Here is a 21005-nt window from a genome sequence, read left to right on the forward strand (position 1 = left end):
TCCACCTTTATCTCCCCTTGTTCCTTTCTGCCACCCCCTCCCACTCCTAACCTCAGAGCACTGAGAATGTTTACTGATATCAGCTGGTTTTAAAAACTGTTTTACATCATCAAATTACCTGCTACATAAATGTCCAGTACTTGTTTTTATTATTCCGACTTTGCTGCACATAGTTATCTCAAATTCCCTCCATTTTGTTGAAAGTGGCTTCATTTTATCCTTTTTTGTGGCTGTATATTGAAACCCCATGGGTGTACACACCACATCCCAGTAGATATTCAGGCTGCTTCCACGACCTGCTGCTTCTGTGAGCGTTGTAGAGCACATGGTACTTTGTGTTGATGGTTCCATCTTCTGTGAAGTGCCTAAGAGCAGGACTGTTGGGTCATGTGGTATTTCCATTTTTAGTTTGTTAAAGTGAATCCAGATTGCTTTCCACAATGGTTGCTCCAGTTCACATTCCCACCAACAGTATAATGGGGTCCCTCTCTCTCCACATCTTCTCCAACAATTGTTGTAGGGGGCTTTTAAATATGTGCCATTCTCGCAGGTGTGCAATGGTACCTCATTGTAGTTTTAATCTGCCTTTCTCTTAATAGAAATGATGATGAACAATCTTTCATGTCTCTTGGCCTCCTGGATATTCTCTTTGGTGAAGCTCTTATTTTTATCAATCCCAGAGAATTCAAAGGACCTTCCCTGCTTTGCAAATCTGCCACCTGTCCCCAACGTTTCCCTCCTTAGACACGACTTTTCCTTTTGCTCTTGGAGCAATTCTGCCGCCTTATCTGGAGTTCCACCACCCCTGGGCGCTGAGCCCCTGAACGCTGAGCTTCCTGATTGGGGGGGGGTGTGGATAGGGAAGGGATGGAGGTGGAGGGTGGTTCCACCTGCATTGCTGTCTTGTAGGAAGAGCAGTTTGCCACAGGACACTAACTTAGGAAAGGGTCGCCTCTTAACAGAGCCTCTGGTGACTTGATCAGAATCACCCAGAACCTGGGTTCCTTTGTTTATGGGCTTTCTGCTTGGTTGCTGCTGTCTCCCAGGAGACTGTTGGTAGCCCCAGGGCATCTGTTTATAGAAAATTATATTTACCTAGCTCGTAGTTGAAGAGGAAATCTGGTATTCACCCATTGCAATGCTTTAGAATGTGATTATATTCAACAAACTATGTGTGCAGTTTAAGTGTATAGAGTAATAATTATGATATAAAAGCCAATACTACATGCCAGGCACTATACTAAGTGTTTTACAGAAATTAATTGATTTAATTAGTTCTATTCTTACTCCCATTTTAAAGGGAAACTGAGGACAGAGGGGCTAAGTATTTAGTCAAGATGACAAGGCTCATAAGTGGGAGCCAGACTGAGCCCAAGCAGCTCAGCCACAGGCACCCCTTTCTCCTGTGAGGCCCATTGATTCCAACTGAAAGAGGAAAAGCCTGAAGGAGTGGCCAAAATGGACAGAATCACCAAAAAGTAAGAGGAAAATCGAAGAAAGAAATTTGCTAGAAAACACCTGAGATTTTTGAGATAAATCTTACTCCTGAGATTGAAGTACACAGTGACCCTGGTTCCCTCAGGCAGGGCTGTGTAGTGGACAGAGCCCTGGATTAATGGTCAGAAAACCTGGGGTCCCACCTGGCTCTGCTGCTGTGTGTGACACAGAGAAGTCACTCTGGGCCTGTTTCTTCATCTCTAAAAAGGAGAGTGAGCCTGCCTGTTGTTATCCCCTCTAGGGTAATTGCAAAGATCTGTTCAGTGTTACTTGGAAGAGTGCTCTGTGGAAGACGGTAATAAGGACTTCCATTTTTAGATGAGCTTAGGAGGACTTTGGTTTGCAAAAGACTGTAATAAATTCCTATTGTCCGTTTATTTGTTTTTAGGGCACCATAGTTGAATGTCTCATAGTGCTCCTGCTGGGAAATGCTGATGGCAGGCGTCCAGACAGCTGAGCCCCACTAGATATCAAGAAAGCCCATGCCTCTGGCCGCACCTTTCAACATGACCAATCCACAGTAAGTGACCCCGGGAGCCGCTCTCCACAGTGCTGAATTGGCACCTCAGAATCATGGGCGCCCCCAGAGCTCCCTTCCAGCCCAGTGAAGATGGAGGAGCTCCAGGGGTTTGTCCTTGAGCCTGACATTAAAATGACTAGTTAAAATCTGCTTGTTTTCTAAACTGTCTCACATCTCATTTTTTAGTTTAAAAAAGCTGAGGAATTCTGCAATTCAAAACTGTTGCTGTTAATTGCCCATAAGACCAGGATTTCTCCAATTCAGACAACCACTATACCCGTTTTCTTTATTAGAGGCCACAGAAAATGCAGAATGTTTTCAAAAGCAAACCTCAAAACAAAAGTAAGAAGTGCTTGGGGCCTCCCTGGTGGCTCAAAGGGTTAAGTCTCAGCACTATGAAGCTATTCACAGCCTCTGCAGCATGAGTTCGATACCCAGCCAGGGAGCTGCCCACAGGGCACAGCAGACCTCTCCTGTCTCGCCCGCTGCTCCCCTCAGCAGTGTATTTCGTCAGTCTGCCTGTTCTGCTCTCCCCTCTGTCTCTGGTGAATCCTCTTACCCTCCCGCACCTCTGATCTACACCACACCCTGCTCTTGTATGCATCAATAAATAAATCTTTAAAAAAGAAAAAGAGAAAAATTAAGAAGTACTTACAGTGAATTAACAAAAAGGAATTGCAAGGAAATTTAGAAATCATGAGCGGTCTCCTAAAAGCAAGTTTCATGAAACTTGATTCTATTCTTACTCGCATTTTAAAGGTAGAGAAACTGAGGACAGAGGGGCTAAGTATTTAGTCAAGGTGACAAAGCTAACAAGTGGGAGCCACACTCTGAGTCCAGGCAGCTTGGCCACAGACGCTGTTGACTGATCTGGGCTGGATGCGGCTCAAGTGTCTCTGAGTGTCAGGCTCCCCTAGAACTGGCTGGTCCCCTTCTAATGGTGTGTTGGAGGTGTGTGAACACTGGCAGAAATCCACAAGTGCCTCTTCCTGCCTCTGCTTGTGTCTGCCCATGTCCCATTGGTGAGAACAGGTCAAATGAGTGAATCAAGAATCAGTAGTTGGGGAAATACACTCTTCTTTTGATAGGAGAAGCTGCCAGGGAGGGTGAGGAATGGAGGCAATAACACCGATGACCCCTGAACAATGGGGGTTTGAGCTTGGCAGGTCCAAGTATACATGGGGATACAGCTGAGCCTCTATAGCCATGGGTTTGCCTCCGCAGATTCAGTGAGTCAACATTAACAGCTGGTTGAATCTGAGGATGCAGAACCGTGGAGGGGGAGGGCAGGCTATAAGGTCTGGAGCATCCTCGGATCTTGGTATTGAGGAGTCAGGAATGTCCTGAAACCAATTCCCAGGAATACCAAGGCAGGGCTATAGTTAAGTTTTGGGGGAATGAAAAGTTACATAGGGGGTTTTGATTGCACAGGAGTTGGTGGCCCAACCCCCTTGTGGTCCATGGGTCAGCTATACCTGCTGTCCACCATGTTGTCCTCATAACTAAGGCCAGGGTGTTGTGTTCAGGGTGTGCATTGAAGGACCCTCACTTCCTGCTGAAAAGCGGTGACCAGAGATGGTGCTGGGCTCCTGTGACCACTGGCAGGAGGGGATCAGAGGGCAGAAAAAATCAGGAGAGCAGAGAGCTTGTTCCACATGACTGAACCTGTTCACCTCATAAGCTCTCCAGCCCTCCATGACTATGCCATTGATCAGAAAGCTCAATCTGTTCAACTCAGTAAGCCGCAGTTTGCTTGAGTAGTCCAGAAGAAATGAGAGCAAGTTCAACCCAGCATCTACTTTTTTTGGAAACATCTAGAGGAGCTGGAATTCCCCCCCCCATAAACACCCGCATTTTTATTTCAATTGTTGAGAAACACTGACGCCTCACATCCTGTGTCTGTTCTGTCTGACGATCTTGAGTCATTTTGTAAATGTCATACAATTGTGAGTACTATTATCTGTGTTTAACAGGTAGCAAAAAAGAAAAAGTTTAAGTAAGGCCCACAAAAGAGAATTAGGGCATTGAATATTATTTTGGTAAATTCAGACAGTTTTGGCAACCAACCTGGAGCATTCAAATAAAAAAAAAAATCCCACTTTCCCCTCCATTATCTGGATAATTCAATGAAAAGACTCAGTGCTAAACTTCCTGGAAAAATACCACACTGTATTTATTACTGGCTAGATTTTCAGTAGTGGTCAGGGAAAAACGTTTAGAGCTCTCCACCGAAGTAGGGACTCACCACTCCAGAGCCTCTTCAGCCTTCTCCATACTGCTCTTCCCCATGTCTGGTCACAGCGTGCGAAAGAATGCTTTGAGAACTTCTATTGCACCGTCTCATGGATCAGCCAGAGCCCCACAGAAATTGCTTAGAGTAGGCACCCGCGCCCAAGGACTCGTCGATTGGGCTGCCTCCCCAGTATTAAAGCTGCCCTCTCAGTGTTCCCTCAAGAACCGTTCACGCTTATTTTTTTTTTTTTTATAGAGGCATGTTTTATTCATTATTTATTTATTTGTTTGTTCATTTGTTTTGTTTATACATGCACTGGGCACAGTCAGAAGTGCGGGAGGGTGAGAGAATTCACCAGAGCCAGAGTGGGGAGCAGAACAGGCAGAAGGACCGAAGTACACTGCTGAGGGGAGCAGCGGGTGGCAGGGGAGGTCTGCGCACCATGTGGGACCCTCCTCCGGTGGCCGGGGAGCAGCCGGGAATCGAACCGGCGCCGCAGAGGCTGCGGGCAGCTTCGCAACCCAGCGCTCTACCGCTGCGCCACCGGGGAGGCCCTCACGCTTATTTTTTTAAGCCTGGTTATTTGGCCAGAGGCACAAGATCCAGCCCCTCCTCATTCTACAGGATGAAAAAGGGGGGAACCCAAGGTGGCACTTGGGGAAGTTAAAGCCAAGTCATCGGGCCCAGCTTCTCGGCAGGGGAGCTGCTGGTGCATGTGCAGGATGCGACTCTCCACTGCCGAGCACATCGCAGGGTGTGGAATGTCTCTACGCCCGCTCATGTCAGGAGTGGCCTCCTGTGGTCGTTGTGGCCACCAAAAATGCCTCCACAAATTGCCAGACACCCCATGGGAGTGGGAGGTGGTGCTGCCTGGTTGGTGGGAAATGGGAGGTGGTACACATCGCGGAGCTGTCCTTTTTTAGAGCAGTTCAGGAGGGAAGGGAATGGCTGCCCGGACCAGCCGCCCTTCCCCACCCTGTCCTCAAAGCCCATGTTCCCCCCTGGTCCCCAGTCAGCCCCACAACCACCACCTGTGAACAAAAACCTCCTCTTTATTAAGAGACAGAGGTGGGAACATTCCAAAGAACCTTTACCAAGGACCCCAGGAAGCATGTAAGAGCACATCGTCCAGCATGCCGTCTAGTGACCAAGAAGCCCGAACGCCTCAGCCCAGTCTTGCTGGTCGGCTGTACCTCCAGCTGGGTCTTTCCCTGCCCTTGGGGAAGGATCCTATCCACAAAGCTCGCATTTTCAGACCTTAGCAATTCCTCTGCCCATTCTCCCCGGTTTCCTTAACTAGTGAGGGAGACCGTGGGGGCCTCTGTCCACTCTGGAGTGCGGGAGAATGGCCGCCCCCTCCTTCCCCCGGGCAGAGGAAACATTATTTGGTTCTTGAGGAACGACTGTCCTGTGTCCTCTTCCCGACTCAGGCCTGCCATAGAAGGAGGAATTTCCGAAGTTGAGATCATCTCCCAACAAGTAGAGGAAGAAACCAAGAGCATTGCTCCCGTGCAGCTGGTGAACTTTGCCTATCGGGATTTGCCCCTGGCTGCGGTTGATCTCTCCACAGCGGGCTCGCAGCTCCTGTCAAATCTGGATGAAGATTACCAAAGAGAAGGGTAGGTGTCGGGCTGTCGACTGGCCCAACCCCACAGGTTTCCTGGTGCCCGCAGGGAGGCCGCATGAAGCTCGGGGAGGCTGACTCTCCAGGGTCATTCACTTCGGCTGCTCTGGGCCTTTTCTCTGCACACGGCTCGTCACCGCTAGGCAAATTTTATGTGACGTGTGCTTGAAAGTCAGAGAATCAGGCACTGTGTTTTAAGACTCAGGTGCTCTGTAACAGCCCGTCGGGCCCCCTCTCCGCGCTGACCAGTGGGAATCAGGAGACGCACAGGGATTAAGGACGTGGCCAAAGTGACTGAGTCTAGACTGCACTTGCCCTTTATCCCTGACTCTCTGGGGAAGAGATGCAAAGAAACCTCTGCCTGTAGTAGCCTGCTCAGTGTGGAAGGGGACAGCAGCCGCTGGTCAGGAGGAGGAGGACATTAGCTCCCCCTTTTCCAGCCAGGCCTCGTAGGACATGTCGGTCCCTGATCTTCAGGAGCAGCTCCTATTTAGACTGCTGGTCAGATTGGATGCCTTTTCCCCAGTTAACGTCCCATTAGCCTGGTCTGTCTTGCAAACATACTTTCTGAAGGTGGTGGTAGTGTTAGAGCTGGTGGGTGTAGTGCCAGGAAGGCACGGAGCAGGTTTTCTATGATCCGGGCAGATGGATAAAGGAGAGTCCTGGAGCCCTCGGTGGCTTTTCAGGCTTTTATTGAGCTTTTACCAGGTCCACTGCAGGCATGGGGGCTGGGAGGCCTCGCAAATCTTCATTCTTTCTGGGCTCTCTGGCGTTCTCTGCATCTCTGCTGGTTCTGCTCTTGTTCTGTTTTTCTCTTCTGCTGTTCTCCTGGTTCTGTCCCTGTGACACCGCCCTTAAAAGCCCAGTCTCGGCCCAGGTGTGCCCACCTATGCACGCCCACACCTTACTCCAGGTGCCCGCCAGCAGGCACATGCGCAGGACCACAGGGATCCATCATTAATGCTAATGGCAGGAGGGTGGAAAAGCCTGATACTTTTTCACTTACTCTACATGGAAGTAGGGAAGACTCACCAGTTTTACGTGGGGGAAGCTGGAGGGTAAAGAAGGGCAGGAACCGTTCCTGGGGTCACACGACCAGACCTTCCTCAGCCCACCCATTGCTCTTAACTACAGAACTGTAGACATTGGCCAGGAGCCGAGGAGCTTGAGCTACTCTTTCTCAGGTGCCAGTAAACATTTAGGAAGGCGCTGGCTGCTTTGAATATTGAAATGAAGGCTTGCTGAGTTTTGTGAGAAGCCAACAAGGAAAAGCCTTAGCTACAGTTAAATTTTCAGAGCTGGGATTCCGTAAACTTGTTTCCCAAAAGGACACCCCCAACCCCTTCCTGAGATACTGTCCCTAGCAATGATGAAGCCAGACACCTTCACAAAAACTGCACCCCAGTGCCCTTCTCTGAAAATAGAATTTTTGGCAAGTTTTGTGCATAGAGTCAGCAGCATGTTGCGGGGAGAGGCCAGCGGGAAGGAGGTGGCTAAGGGGACACCTGGCGGTGGAAGCACCCCCACCGGGAGCGTTGTTGGCCATCTGTGCAAGGCTGGCTGCTGGGCTCCACTGCCTTAGAGGAGGTCCTTGAGGCTTACACACCAGGGCAGCCCCATGCACGTGTGACTGTGCAGAGGCCCTGCACTTGGCTGAAAGCTCTTTTTTTGGCAGCCACCCTGGAATTCTTCCTCAGTTGGACAAGGAGCCACACATCCTCCCCCGCTCTGCGAGTTCTGTCGCAGGTGGGGCCTGCCCTGAGCGCAGGGTCGTGAGGCACTGCCCTCTGGTGGTCAAAGGCAGTAGCGCATGCAGCCCTTCCCGAGGGCCCATTGCAGTCAGGCCCTTTCCAAGTTCATCCCCAAAAAAGCCTCAGGCGTCCCAGGATCCTGGGGGCAACATCTGCATCCTGTGACTCCTGTACCGAGGGCGCCCGCGGATGTGCTCGTTCTCCAGCCAGAACTGGAGAAGGCAGTCGGGGGCCCTACTCTCCCTTCCCTTTTGCTCCTGCACTGGGCCTTTGCCAAGGTGCGCCCACTGGGAAGAAGACAGACGAAGTGCCCGGAGGCAGAGGCTCTTGACTGGAGTGCAGTCTCCAGGTGTGCCCTGGAGAACCGCTGCAGTCAGGTCATAGGACGGTTTGGGAGGGTTTGCCTGGCTGCTGTGCTGGGGATGCCAGGGCAGCCAGAGGGCTTCCTGGAGGAAGGAAGTGGAGGCCGGGACAGCACCAGGGGCCAAGGAAGCAATCCTGAAGCACACTGGGAAGGGGAAAACCTTCACAAGGACTCCTGGCTGGTGATATATTTCCTGGGGTTTTCCCAAATTTTCCAGCCTGGCCCCTTCTCAAGCTGTGCAAAAAGCAGCATTATTTACACTTTGAGCAGATCTTGGGCAAACTTTGGTGTAAGCCTTGTCAGAAACATACCTCCCAGCTAGCGCTGTGCGTGCAGGCGTGAATCTTTCCTAAGGAAAGGAAGCGACCCCAGCAGAGTGCCCAGTAACTCAGCCACCCCCCAGTCCCTCCATTAGAGCTCCGCCTCGAGAGCCTGAGCGTTGGAGCTGGGGAAGACCTGAGGAAGCATCTGTCCCAAATATCCTAACAGGACACCAGGGCCCAGTGGGTAGAAGGAGAGTGCCTGGCATCACGCAGAACAGAAACAGAAGTAGCACCCTGTCTCCTGGCTCAGGCAGCGCCGCGGCTTCCGGTCGTCCCCTGCCCCTTCACACGTCTGCTGTGGCCGTGCTGTGGCAGGCTGCTAGGACACCCCTGCCGGGCGCCGCTCACTTTAGGTGGGCTCTGGTGGCCCCTCCCCACAGCCTTCTCGGGACGGGCAAAGCCCCCAGCGCAGGTGGAAAGGCCGCTCTCGGCTGAGCTCGGTGAGTCTCCTTCAAGCCTCTGTCCTGAGGGGCCTGCCCAGCGGAGCCCCGACTGCAGGCCTTTCTGCTGATCTAGCCTCTTCCTTCTAGCTAAGGCTCAGGGAGGGAAATAAGCAACTGCCGGTTGCCCCCAGCTCAGGCGCCATAATAAGCAAAGGCCGCAGACAGGTGGGAACACAGCAGCGGAGATGTGTCTCTCACGGTGTGGAAAGCCTGAGGTCAAGATGCCCAGGGCAGGTGACTGGTATGACTGGTGGGGGTTTTCTGCTTGGGGCATTCTCTACTTGGGGGGCTCTCCACTTGGGGGATTCTCTACTTGGGGGCTCTCTACTTGGGGGGCTCTCTCCTTGGCTTTTGGCTGTGTCCGTGGGCTTTCCTGGTGTGAGGGAGTAGAGGCAGGTGAACTCTGCTTTCGCGGTGCTAATCCCTCCTGGCGCCTCCTTCCCCAGCCTCGTCTAAACCTCGCGCTCTCCCTGAGACCCCACCGCCAAAGACCATGGTGGGCAGAGAAGGCGGAGGGGGGTTGTGGCTCCAACAAATGAATGAGGGGGAGTGCGGATCTGCAGTGTGTGACAATGCCTCCCCGACTCAGGACCTTGAGACTCAGCTTGCCTCTCGCTGTTGCCTGACAACCCAGCTCTGCCTCCTGGCCCACAGGGGGCTAGTTCAGATCCCTTCCACCCACCTGCAGCCCCCTCCTGCCCTCAGCAGGGACCTGCTCTCCTTCTTCCTCAGTCTGACGCCATCGTGCGTGGGCTGCCCTGGCTGGCCCCTCGCTGCGTCATCTCTGAGCTCCACCTCCTCGTGAATGTCCCATCAGTTATGTCCCAGCTCAGGCTCCTGTCTCTGTCAGCCACCACCATCTCCCCTCTCTGCTGCCAGAGCTTCGAGAAGTCTCATCTGCCCTCGGCATTGTGGAAGCTGCTCTCCTCAAGGCCACTGACCAACTCCTCACCCCTGGGGGCCCTTAGTCTCCCCTGCGTCACGCCCTCCTTTTTGAAAGTCTCCCCCTTCCTACTGCTCCACTACACTCTCCTGAAATGCTTCCCCCCCACCCCCCCACCTGGCTTTTTCTTCTCTGCCTTTCTTTGCTCAGCCTGAATGTTGGGGTTCTTTACCTTCTGTCTTTGGCCATTTTGCTCTACTAAAGCTGCACACTGGGCGATTTCACCTAGTCCCCGTAAATGAAATTAACATCCTCATTTGTGGCTCTCAGGGCCTCATCTGTATTCCAGATCTTACTCTCAAACTCCCGGCTTGGGTCCACCTGCCTCCTGGACATCTTCACAGGGAAGCCAGACCCGCCTCAGATTCCTAACAGGGTCTGTAGAGCCACTGGTTCCCCTGCCACTGAGTTGGCTGCGCATTTGCCTCCTCCCAAGTCATTGCTGCAGAGAGCCTGGTCAAAAAAACTTTTTTTCATTAAAAAGAGACCTTTGTCAGTGACAGCATGCGGGTCCTGAGGAGCCAGGACTTGCCCATCTGGGACTTCTGGCCACCCAAACCCAGCAGACCCCACTGGAACCGGCTTCTCCCAAAGCATTTTCTATGGGCCTGACCAGTGGACGGGCATCCCAAGCCCATTTCTCCCAAGATGAGACGCTGGTGCACTGAGTCTCACCTGGTGACCCTCAGCCCCCTTCCTGCCTCAACGGGGACTGGTGGTTTCCAATACCCCAGAGCTCCATGAGACTGGTCAGCTAGATGAGTGCCAGGGAGTTCTGTGCCTCCTCCCTCTCTTGCTGGCTTCCTCTCATCTGCGTCCACTGCCCAAGACACTGTGCCACCAGTCGTGTCCATTGTGAAACTGCTAATGCCAAGTTCATGAGTTTCAGAAAGACCAGGGGTACCCAGTATCCATGCTGTGTGGGCGCACACAGACTGGAAACAGAAGCCATGCTTCTGAGACTCCGTGCTATGCCGTGGGTGCCCACGGGTGCCTCTGCCGTGGCCTCCCGCCCAGTCCCGTTTGTTCTGGCCTTCGCTTTTCTATAGCCAGGTCCCTGGTTCAGCCCACGGGCAGCACTGGCACACCTTGCCAGCTACATCATCATCTTCCCCTCCCTGCCTCTCCCTCTCCCCCCAACCGAGTGTCTTCTCCTGTGGTGGTGACCCAACCCAAACCTCCGTGCCCGTCCAGTGTGTGTTAAAAGACCACACAGCAGAGGGGCCGTGAGGGAACCAGGTGTGAGCATACCTGAGCCTCGGCCCAGTCGACTGCAAGGTCCCACTACCTTTGCTGTCATCTCCAAGCCTCCTAAGTTTCGACGGCCTTCATCCATCTCCACTACCCCATCCTTCTCTGAAGTGATGTTGGCTCTGCCAGCCAGGAGCCTCGGACTGCTAGCAAAAGGAAGGCGACTCAGATGATGAGGACTTCCCTTGGCTTCAAGGCTGGCCCCATCGCAGCAGTACCAGCAAGGACCAGACTCCTTCTGTCTCTAGCTGACCACTCTCTGTCAGCGCTGGCTTCATCGCGGTCTGTCAGGGCCCCTCAGTTTGCAAGAGCCCTGCGGGTGGTAAGGCCACCTCCTTCCTCAGCCACATCTGCCCATCATTCTCTCAAAAGCAACAGGAACATTCCCAGAACCACTGAGCAGCTCTCGCATGCCTCATTGGCTAGAATCGGGTCGCATGGTAAGGGGTATGGGAGAGGCCATGGGCCACTCGGGTCCAGCCCTTGAACTGCAGTGTTTCCCAGGATCACTGCTGTTACCCAGGGGGTCGGGGGCAGTATGAACTGCAAGAGAACCACCCGTGATGCACCAGAGCCTTTGAATTCAGTCTTTCTTTCAGCCTTCCCAGTCACTATTCAATTTGGGAAAGATGTGGAAACAGTCTTCTTAGACTGTTTCTTCAATAACTTGGTCAGCTTGATGTGGTTTGACTGGGGCTTCGCATTTGGATGTAACTGGGGTCCCCTCTGCGTGGTTCTCACTCTGTGTGATATAGCCCTTGGCCATCAGTCCCAGTCAGCGGTGGGAAGAGTAGGTTCAGAACCGATCAGCGAACCAGCATCCATCTTTGACTCGAGGAGGCTAACTCCCAGCACAGGGTGGAAGCTCTGTCTTCTCCTGCCCAGCTCAGTACACTGAAGATCTGGGTGGTTTGCAGCCTGAGATCATTGAGGCCTCGAAGGAACATTAGAATGTAGGGGAGATGATGGTGACAGCATGTGTGTTGAGGAAGGTGGTGTCACCCACTTTTATAGAGGAGACTCTGGGGTCACATAGACAGTGTTCCTCATCATTCTGGTGAGAATGCACAGAGGGCCGTGGCAGAATAGTCCTTCTCAAAAACAAAAATAAACCCATCTGACCTTTCATAATTATTTATATCTGGCAGCGGGGGAGGGGTTCCAAGGTCAGGACAGAGCCTCGGAGGAAGGTGGGGCATTATCACTTGGAGATGACGTCAGTGGCACATTTCCAGAACTTCACAATCATTGGGGGAAAAACATAATGGGGGCACAGGGATAGTTTTTGAGATATCAGCCTTGAAAAAAAAAGATAGGTCCAATATAGCAACATCTTTAAATAAGGACTAAAGTAATTTTAGGTCTGCCAGCAAACAAAAACTGGAGGCACAGAGGGAGGACAGAAGGGACCTACAGAGCTGTAACCCAAAATACCCTCCTCCCTCCCCATCCTGTCTAGCTCAGGGCCTGCCTCCTCCGGAAGGTCTTCTGTTCCCCCCACACACACTGGGGTGGGGTCCTCACCCCCAACCCTACCCCCAGCCCTTTGCCTCCGGTCACTGCACTTGTGACGCTGGGCTCCGCTTGTCCGTTCCGAAGCCTGACTCTCGTGCTGATCCAGGTGCTCCCTTGGGCGGGGCTCAGACCTCTGAACCTGGGGTGAAGGGGGTGTGTATTGAGTGAAGGTGTGACCAGAATGACTGGATGGGTGGCTGCATCCCTGCTCGTTCCACACCCCTCAGTAAGGCATCTCAGAAGAAATAAATCAGATTTGCCTCAAAATATGTTAACTTCACATAGTACAATTTTAGCATCCTTTTAGAAGGAGGAAATACCTTTTGGGGGGCTCAAGGTTAAAGGGCAAGTTCACTAGGCCATATCTTGGCAAAGTCCAGGCATTCTCTTAGCACATAGCTTGTGAAGTCTTTTTTTTTTTTAAGAATTTATTTGCTGTTTATTTATTTATTTATTTATTTATTTATTTATTTATTTATTTATTTATTTATACAAGCACTGGGTACAGTCAGAAGCGCGGGAGGGTGAGAGAATTCACCAGAGCCAGAGCGGGGAGCAGAGCAGGCAGAAGGACCGAAGTACACTGCTGAGGGGAGCAGCGGGCGGCAGGAGAGATCTGCGCGCCATGCGGGACCCTCCTCCGATGGCCGGGGAGCAGACGGGGATCGAACCAGCGCTGCAGAGGCTGCGGGCAGCTTCGCAACCCAGCGCAGGCCCTGCTTGTGAAGTCTTTTGCCGTAATTTTTTCCCCAAGGAGAAAAAATAAATGTGTTTGTGTTTTTAAAGGCATGCCATTAATCCACCTTCTTGAGGCCAGTGAGATCTGTCTGTAAGACATTGCCCCCTGCCCCTTTCCAGTTGTCCCTGGGATCCACGCTGACTCTGTGACCAGGACTCTATATTTTCAGTAAGTTCAGACTTTCTGGAGGATTATTGATGCCCCAGAGAGAATGTCCCTGCTAACTACAGGTTAGTCTCTTCCCTGTTATCCAAGATTTTTCATTAAGAAGGCAGCACATCCATAGATAAATTATTTCTCAGCAAAATACAAGGGCCTGTCCCCAGCCGCTCACGGGTGCATGGTGTGTGGCTGCAGGTGGCCGTCAGGTGGCGGCAAAGCGCCTCTGCTGTTTCGTTAGCATGCATGCACACAGTTGCAGTGGGGGAAGGAAAATCCAACAGAAAGCCTGGTCCCCAGAAGTAAGGAAGCTGCCTTTATGGTGTTTGGGGATCCCCATTCATCTGTGGAGGCACCTGGACTCTGGACATTTGGCAAATAAAAGAAGGGCAAGTGAGACTGACCCAGGATTTGCCAAACCACAGCTCAGAACCAGAGAGAGCTGGACAGAGAAGTGGGGTGTGCCTGAAAACTGTAGTCCACTGCTCCCTACCAGATTGGGGAGCTGGCCTCGAGCAAGTAACACTTCCCAAAAAACATGGACAAAAAAGGTGCTCAGGCCTGTGATCGATTCCTGGAATTGAGGGGACCTTAGCACCCCATTCCCTCCACTAAGTCCAATTTGAGTGCTGTGGCAACCATGAAGAGATGATGGAAAGCCCTGCTCCCCCGCCAAGTAAGGGCAGTCAGTCCATGGCCCATGACACCCACTGTGCCCCCAGAGGGTGTGGCTTTGTGGCTGGCCTCGCGAGGTGACAGCTCCAGGCTCCTAGCCCTGAGCCCTCACCACCACACCCCCTGCCTTTCCACAGCTGACATTTCTGAGAACGCAGGAAATCTGAGATCCTGGGAGAAGCTAAGGTCAAACTCCCATGACCGTGGCCCCAGCTCACACAGCCCTCTCCCCCGTCCTCCCCAGGTGGCAGGGCTAACCTTTAGCTCTGATTACAGAACAGAGGCCGCCCAAATGGAGAGTTCAGTGTCTTTGGCTTCCCCAAAGGACTGGGAGTCACCTCTCACCCCCAACCTGAGAGTTCGGGTGCCATGAAGTGTTTCTGTGCTCCTGTCTCTGCCCCAGGGCGTCCTCACTGCCTTGACTCTTTGTCCTTTGGTGATGCTTTTCCTGTTGATCTGGTTCTCCCTGGGAGAGTGAGAAAGACACCCCAACAACTATTCCAGATATTTGATGAAAGGCTGTCTGTGGGGGCTGAGTCGGTGGGCCTCACAGCAGGTATTTGTCTCCTTGGGGAAGTCCTGCACAGGTGAGCTCATGTCCCTCTCCTGCTGTTCTCCTCCCATATTTGTTCTACCTTTCAGGCTGCGCTGGGCAGCAGGGGCCAAGAGGATGGCCCACCCTCGTGCTCTCGGCACCCAGTACCGTGCCTGGCATTTGGTGGGCATGGAATCGAATGTATGTTGAAACCTCCCAGATTTAGCTCATCAACGCCCACAGCACCACCACAGCAGGTCTGTAGAGTGGCCGTGTAGGGAGCACCGCTATTGGCTTCACACGTGATATTTTTAGCATTTGAACGGCAAGCCTGCGGAGGTAGATAACACCTCTTTCCATTTGGGATATGAGGAACCTGAGCCTCAGAGATCACACTCAGAGCTCATTCACTGCTGGGACTACAGCTTGGAGGCAGTGGTTATCACCAAAACCCCAACAGTCTGGCTCTCCCCACTATGTCAACAGAGGGAAAATGGAAGGAATTGTCTTTTTATTTATTTTTATTTTTTTTTTGGTGGGACCCTCGCCGGTGGCCAGGGATTGAACTGGCGCTACAGAGGCTGCGGGCAGCCTCGCAACCCAGCGCTCAACCGCTGCGCCACCAGGGGAGGCAGGAATTGTCTTTTTAGATGAGTTAACATTTGGAAAGGGCTCAGAATGGTTCCTGGTACTTACTAAGTGCCTTATAAGTGTTTGTTAATAAAAAATAAATTCCACATCAATTAAAGTGAGAGGTTAGATTTAAGTCAGCTTCATGACTTTCTCGACTATATTTTAATCGTCTGGAATACAGTGAAGTCGGTCCCCAGGATGGCCGAAGCCACCACCAAGCCTGCAGTGTGGGGTCTCTGTGCCCAGCACAGGGCCGGAGCTTCTGGGGGCGGGGGCTCAGATGCCCAATCCTGGGCTGTCTGAAACCAGACTTCCCTAGATCCTAGATGGCCTGGCCTGCAGTGAGGTCAGGGTCCAGGGCTCCCTGGAGATGTCACCCACAGCATTCGTTTTGTGCATTTTTAGGTATCCGGCCATGGTTTCCATCTCCAGTTAGAGAATTCTACAGCCCGGAAGGTTCTGAGCCCCGGGTCTGCAGTGCTGCCCGAGGTCAGCGTCAGAGGCAGGGTGGGGAGCCCGTGCTCTGGGCTTTGCTGTCGCCCCTGGGCTTCCAACTCACTCCACACCCTCCCTCGCCACTGCCCTTGGGGACTGGATGGAGGAACATCTCCACCAGGAACGGCAGGGCCATCTGGCCCAGCTGCCACATGCACCCTCTCGGATAGACCAGATTGGTAACCACAAACCACAGTGGAATCGAGCCATGACTTGTGGTATGGGAGTGGCCAGCCTCCCCCCACTTTGCCACCCGGTACCTAGGTGTCCTCGTCACCTTCCAGGGTGTCAGCGCCAGGCTGAGAACACTGCCTGACTGACCCAGAGCCACTCCTCCAGGCCTCACCTCCCACAGGGGAGCCGCTGGAAATGTCCCCAAGTTCACTTCGTTATTCTCTCAAACTTCTCAAGGCCTCTAAGAATATGAAGCAGAAACAGCAAAGGAACCTGCCTTTGGGATCGGCTCCCCTCCCCCCGGGTTTTCTTGAGGCCTCAGAAGAACCAGAGGGACCTCGTGGGCCCGCCTGCTTGCCAGGAGAAGCCATCTGGTTGTTGGTATTTATGGGTTTGCGGATTTGGCAGCCTGGCCCCTCCGGAGCTGGCCCCTGCCCTCGTGTCCTCCCTGGTCTGTGCCCGGATCAGAAACCGGGAGATGGCTGCCCTCCCGTGGCCACGTCAGGACTGGCAGCCCGGAGCACCTGCTCCTGGACCAGCGCCCGGCGGATGCCAAGAGATGGGTCTTCTCTGAAGGACTGCAGAGTGATTTCACTTTTGGCCCAGTAAGCCCCTCGGGTCATCCTTTAACCATTTGGGGATATCTTGAAACTGGATACATTCTATTTTTCTGCTGAAACACCAACTTTCAGGAATGCTATTTGAATGTCAGAGATACTTTTATTAGCATCTGGGGATATACAAACATCAGATTAGCCGGCCACCCCACCCACCACCCAGGCCTCTCCTGCAGGCTGGGCTTGGGCTTCAGTTTCATATTTGTGGCTAAGGAAGCCCTGGGCACTCCCCAACACCCCCAGTCTCAGGGTCACTGATCTGTGCCCCCGAGCCGCCTCCCAGAGTCTGCCCTTGTGGGCAGCTCCGCCTGCGTTGTCTTCTCTGTCCTGCTCCCGGGCAGGCTCCCCTGCGGCCATCCTCCTGAGTCATCCAAAGCATCTCTTCTCACCCACATCACCCGGGTGCGCTTAGATGCAGGGCCTAGTTCAGGGGAGGGCTGGCACCTGCATGTCTCACAAGGTCCTGGCCCGTCTGATCCTATAGGGAGCCCACCCTGCGTCCCGTCCCAAGAACGTGGTTCTCAGGCTGGGCTATACTTTGGAATCACCTCAAGAGATGAGCAAATACTGAGGCCAGATCCCGCCCCAGAGGCTGGGACCTGGGCTTGGGGGGTTGCAGTGCTCCTGGTGGTTGTTGGATGCAGCTAGGTGAAGACCCACTGACTTCCACGCAGACCCCGGCCGTGGCGACCCACCCCCCATGACTGTTCCTGGATGTCGTCCTCTCCTTAGCAGGCAGGTCTTCCCTCCATCTGCTTCAGCTGAGTCCCGCCCACGTGTGTTGTCCCAGATTCACCAAGAGAATGATGCAAGTAACAGCCCTTGAACTTGTGAGAGAGGGGTCCACGTTGAGTCACTGGTGGGCTGGCCTGGCTGAGGGGCTGATAGCTGGAGGTGAGGCTCTGCATGGGGCTGGTAGGGCTGGCACAGGAGTGAGGAAGAGGGCCGGGGCAGTGGGTCTGTCTGGCTGCTGCCTTAGGTCATTGGGCAACTTGGTTATGACCACAGCTGTGGAAATATCCAAAGCATCAGCTCTTGCTGGGTCTGAAATTTTCCTCCCAGCCCCAAAGGCTGAGGCCACCTCCTCCCAGTTCAGCTCCTGCTCCTGTGCTTCGAGGGCTTGTTGTGCTAGGGGCATTCTGGGGCCAAATAGAATTTTACTGCAAACAGTCCCTATATGCTCCACCCCCAGCACCCAGATGCCCCAGGGCCCACTCCAACTCCCTTATGTCGCTTTCCCAGCCAGACCTGCCAACCCTGTCGTTTAAAATGTCAGCTCACCTGCCTGTTCCCCTCGTTCCTCGTAGCTCACCAGGAACTTCACTGACTTGTTTGTTGGGCTCTCCTGGGGCAAGTCACGGTGCCCCGCTACCCGCGCTCGTGTCTCCGCCGTCCCTGCATTCTGAATCCTGTCATCTGCAGGCCCCACCTGGCTTCCCGTCAAGGACGGGGAGGCTGTGGTGGCAGCACTCAGGGGACTCAGGTGGCTCTAGGACACCTGCCCAGGCCCTTCCCCTGGCTACAGTCCCCCCAAGGCCCCACACACGGCCATCCCACTGAGGCCTACTGCTTCCCTGCAGCCAACCCCATTCTGGTTAGGGAGTTCTAGCCAGAGAAGGATGTAAATCTTGACATTTGAACATCTCAAAGTCATATAAAATGTCCCCCACAGGTAGGTCAAGAGCTTCACCTCCTCTTTCTAGGGACTGGTCACACAGGCGCTGCTGGAAGAGGCTGATGGTTTGCTCCTTGTATCCCCCTGTGGGGCCCTCCTCTGGGGGCAGGAGGCACAGTCTCTGAGGGTGCAGCCCACGCCCAGGGAAGTGAACACATGCCCAGCTCCCTCCCGAACGTGTGACCAACCCTGCAGGTCCCAGGCAGCTGGTAGGTGGCTGCCAGGAGGCCCTGGGCTCCAGTCAGATGACAATGAAGGGGTGTTAGTTGTAGGGATCACAGACAATTGCACTGGGCTTTAGAAAGGACATGGAATTGGATCCAAATCTCCTGGGGTCCTGCCACCTTTTGGGAAGAAATTACAGGCAGTCAGGAGGGAGCTGGACGCTTCCAGAGACAGAGCAGAGGCAGCTGGAGAGTGGTGAGAGGTGTGAGAGATTAAAATGGGCCCCACGCAAGGGGTTAAGCACCGCACTATGAAGCAATCTGCAGCCTCTGCAGTACAAGTTCAATCCCCAGGCCAGCCAGGGAGCAACCCACATGGCGCAGCAGACCTCTCCTGACTCACCCGCTGCTCCCCTCAGCAGTGTATTTCAGTCAGTCTGCCTGTTCTGTTCCCCTCTCTGTCTCTGGTGAATCCTCTCACCCTCTCGCACCTTGGCCTGTACCCTGGCTCTTGTATGCATAAATAAATAAATGTTTAAAAAAATAAAATAAAATAATAAAATAGGCTCCAGAGAAGGGCTGTCCCACCCGGTAGGTGTGACCCTGTAGGCAAAAAAGGGGGAGGAGGTGAGAAACACAGATCAGGAGGACAGCTGAGGGCCAGTGACATCTTACATTCAAAGAGTCTTCAATACACAGGAGCAATCCATGGCTGATGGCGCCGTGGCTGCTGGGTGCCTCTGGGCCCCCGGGGGGACAGGGTGTGCCTGTTCCTCCTCAAGCTGCCTCCTTCCCTTGCCCTCCCTCCTGCCCCCTCTGGACAAAAATGCCCAGCCCCACCCCACACCCACCCCTCCTATTTCAGGCCCTTGTATATTCTTCTCCCCGAATCACAACCACTCTGCCCAGGCCTCCGTGAGGCCATGATGCTGAGTTTAGGGGTGTCAGGTTTAGCAAATTAGGATACAGGTTGCCCAGCTCAACTTGAATTTTGGATAAACAATGAATGGGTTTTTTTTTTTTATCTCAAGTGTATCCTATGTGATGTTTGGAACATACTTTTAAAAAAAAATAATTCTGCATTGTTTCTCTAGGATTTAACTGAATGTCCTATGTGGGATCTGGCAGCCCTGCTGAGCTCCACGTGGTGTTAGTTTTGGGGGTTACCTGTTCTTCTTGTTTGTGGTTGGCCCATGTGAGCCTGCCCTGTGAGGAAATAGAAAAGTTTCCACACTGAGCCTTGCAGCCCTCTAGGGGGGAAGGAGGATGTTCATCAGAGGCTCAGTCAGGACCCATCCTGCTTGTCCTTCAGTGAGGAACCTCTCCTTGGCCTCCTGCTCTCTGTGTCCTTCACTGCACTCCTGGGCACCAGTCACCCCCACCTCCCTGCTGACAATGTCCTCCTCCTCCTCCATCACCTGTTGAAACCCTTCTATTCCTCTTTCTGTGGCCAGCATCCTGCACGGGGGCGCTGAGCCTCAGTCTGCACTCCCTGCAGCGCAAAGGCTCTGCCTGTCGTCCCAATCGGTGTGAGAAGCATCCAGAAAGCCGTGCAGACCAGTCTCCCGCCAGGTCCCTTGAAGAACAGTGAGTTTGGTCCTTGCTCCTCTCAGAGGACCCACGAAGCATCCCTGCATGAGTCACGAGAAAGAAACATCCTCAGAGCGTCCGATCACTGCTCTGAGAAGGGTCAGAACTCCCCTCCCAGGGCACCCGCAGGGGTAGGCACGGCCCCTGCACAGGCTTTGGCAGAGCGCCCCTTGGGTGGGGAGGACAGAGGATGACCAGGATTGGGGTCATCAGCCCCCAATTTATCAGCCAGCATCACTCAGCACTATAGCTACATGGTGTTTTACAAAAACCCAGATAATTCTTTCGTTTAAATTTCAAGTACCAGAGCAGTAAGTTGGGGAGTTTTACAAAAAGGGAGACTGGACTCTGCAGGGCGGTCTGTGTGGGCTGCTTTGGGAGGCCCTGTTCCTCAACGAAGGAGGCCGGCGCGGGGGCTTGTATCTAAAGGCCCAAGACGGTGAGATGTGTGCTGTGGAGAAAAGTCAGGGTGTGAGCTGGGGGTGGGAGGGGCAGGGGATGGACGGGGATGGAACTCACCAGAGACAGAGTGGAGAAGAGCAAAGGAGGGCTTGCTGATACACACTGCCAAGAGGAGCAGCGGGCGAGGAAGGGAAGGTGTGTGCACAGAGAAGGGGTCGGGACTCCCTATTATGCCCTGCTTCTCAGGATTTTCATGACTGGGGGGTCTTTGGGGCTGGTTAGTGCTGAGCTGGCTGGGCTTGGGCAGGTGTGTCCTGGCCCTGCTTCCGTTCTCGGTCAAAGACATCAGCCATGGCCTGGTCCCCACAGCACCTTATCAAATCCCTTTATCCAAGGCCCCCAAACCTTCCTGCTGGGCAAGGGGTGGGGGCTTAGATTTTAACCTTTTTAAATGATTCTCTGACATTGTGACCTCAGCATCTCCCCCAAGGCGCCCTCCTTCCTGGGATCTCAGGACCCCCAGCTGTGCGGTCCTGCGGCTCCTCCCCACATCCCAGCCTGCTCAGGACACATCTCTGCCTGTGAATGTTCAAGATCCCTGAAGGGTTTCCTTAGTCCTGCCAGATGCGCAGAGACAGAAGGGTGCCTTGGCCCAGCGAGCTTGGGAAATGATGTCGTAATCC

The 21005-nt window shown here is 53.4% G+C and overlaps 1 protein-coding gene across 1 annotated transcript in view; it reads left to right on the forward strand.

Moving 5' to 3' along the window:
* TMEM266 (transmembrane protein 266) overlaps window positions 1–21005 on the forward strand; it is a 121661-nt gene that overhangs the window by 52602 nt on the left and 48054 nt on the right. The window contains exons 2-3 of the mRNA XM_037502048.2: window positions 1886–2017; window positions 5681–5869. Of these exons, the coding sequence (XP_037357945.1) occupies window positions 1980–2017; window positions 5681–5869 (227 nt within the window). The 5' untranslated portion in view covers window positions 1886–1979. The remainder of the gene's footprint in view (window positions 1–1885; window positions 2018–5680; window positions 5870–21005) is intronic.

Source organism: Talpa occidentalis, unplaced genomic scaffold (assembly GCF_014898055.3).
Source record: "Talpa occidentalis isolate TD23 unplaced genomic scaffold, MPIMG_talOcc4v2.1 talOcc4.11, whole genome shotgun sequence".
Lineage (NCBI taxonomy): Eukaryota > Metazoa > Chordata > Mammalia > Eulipotyphla > Talpidae > Talpa > Talpa occidentalis.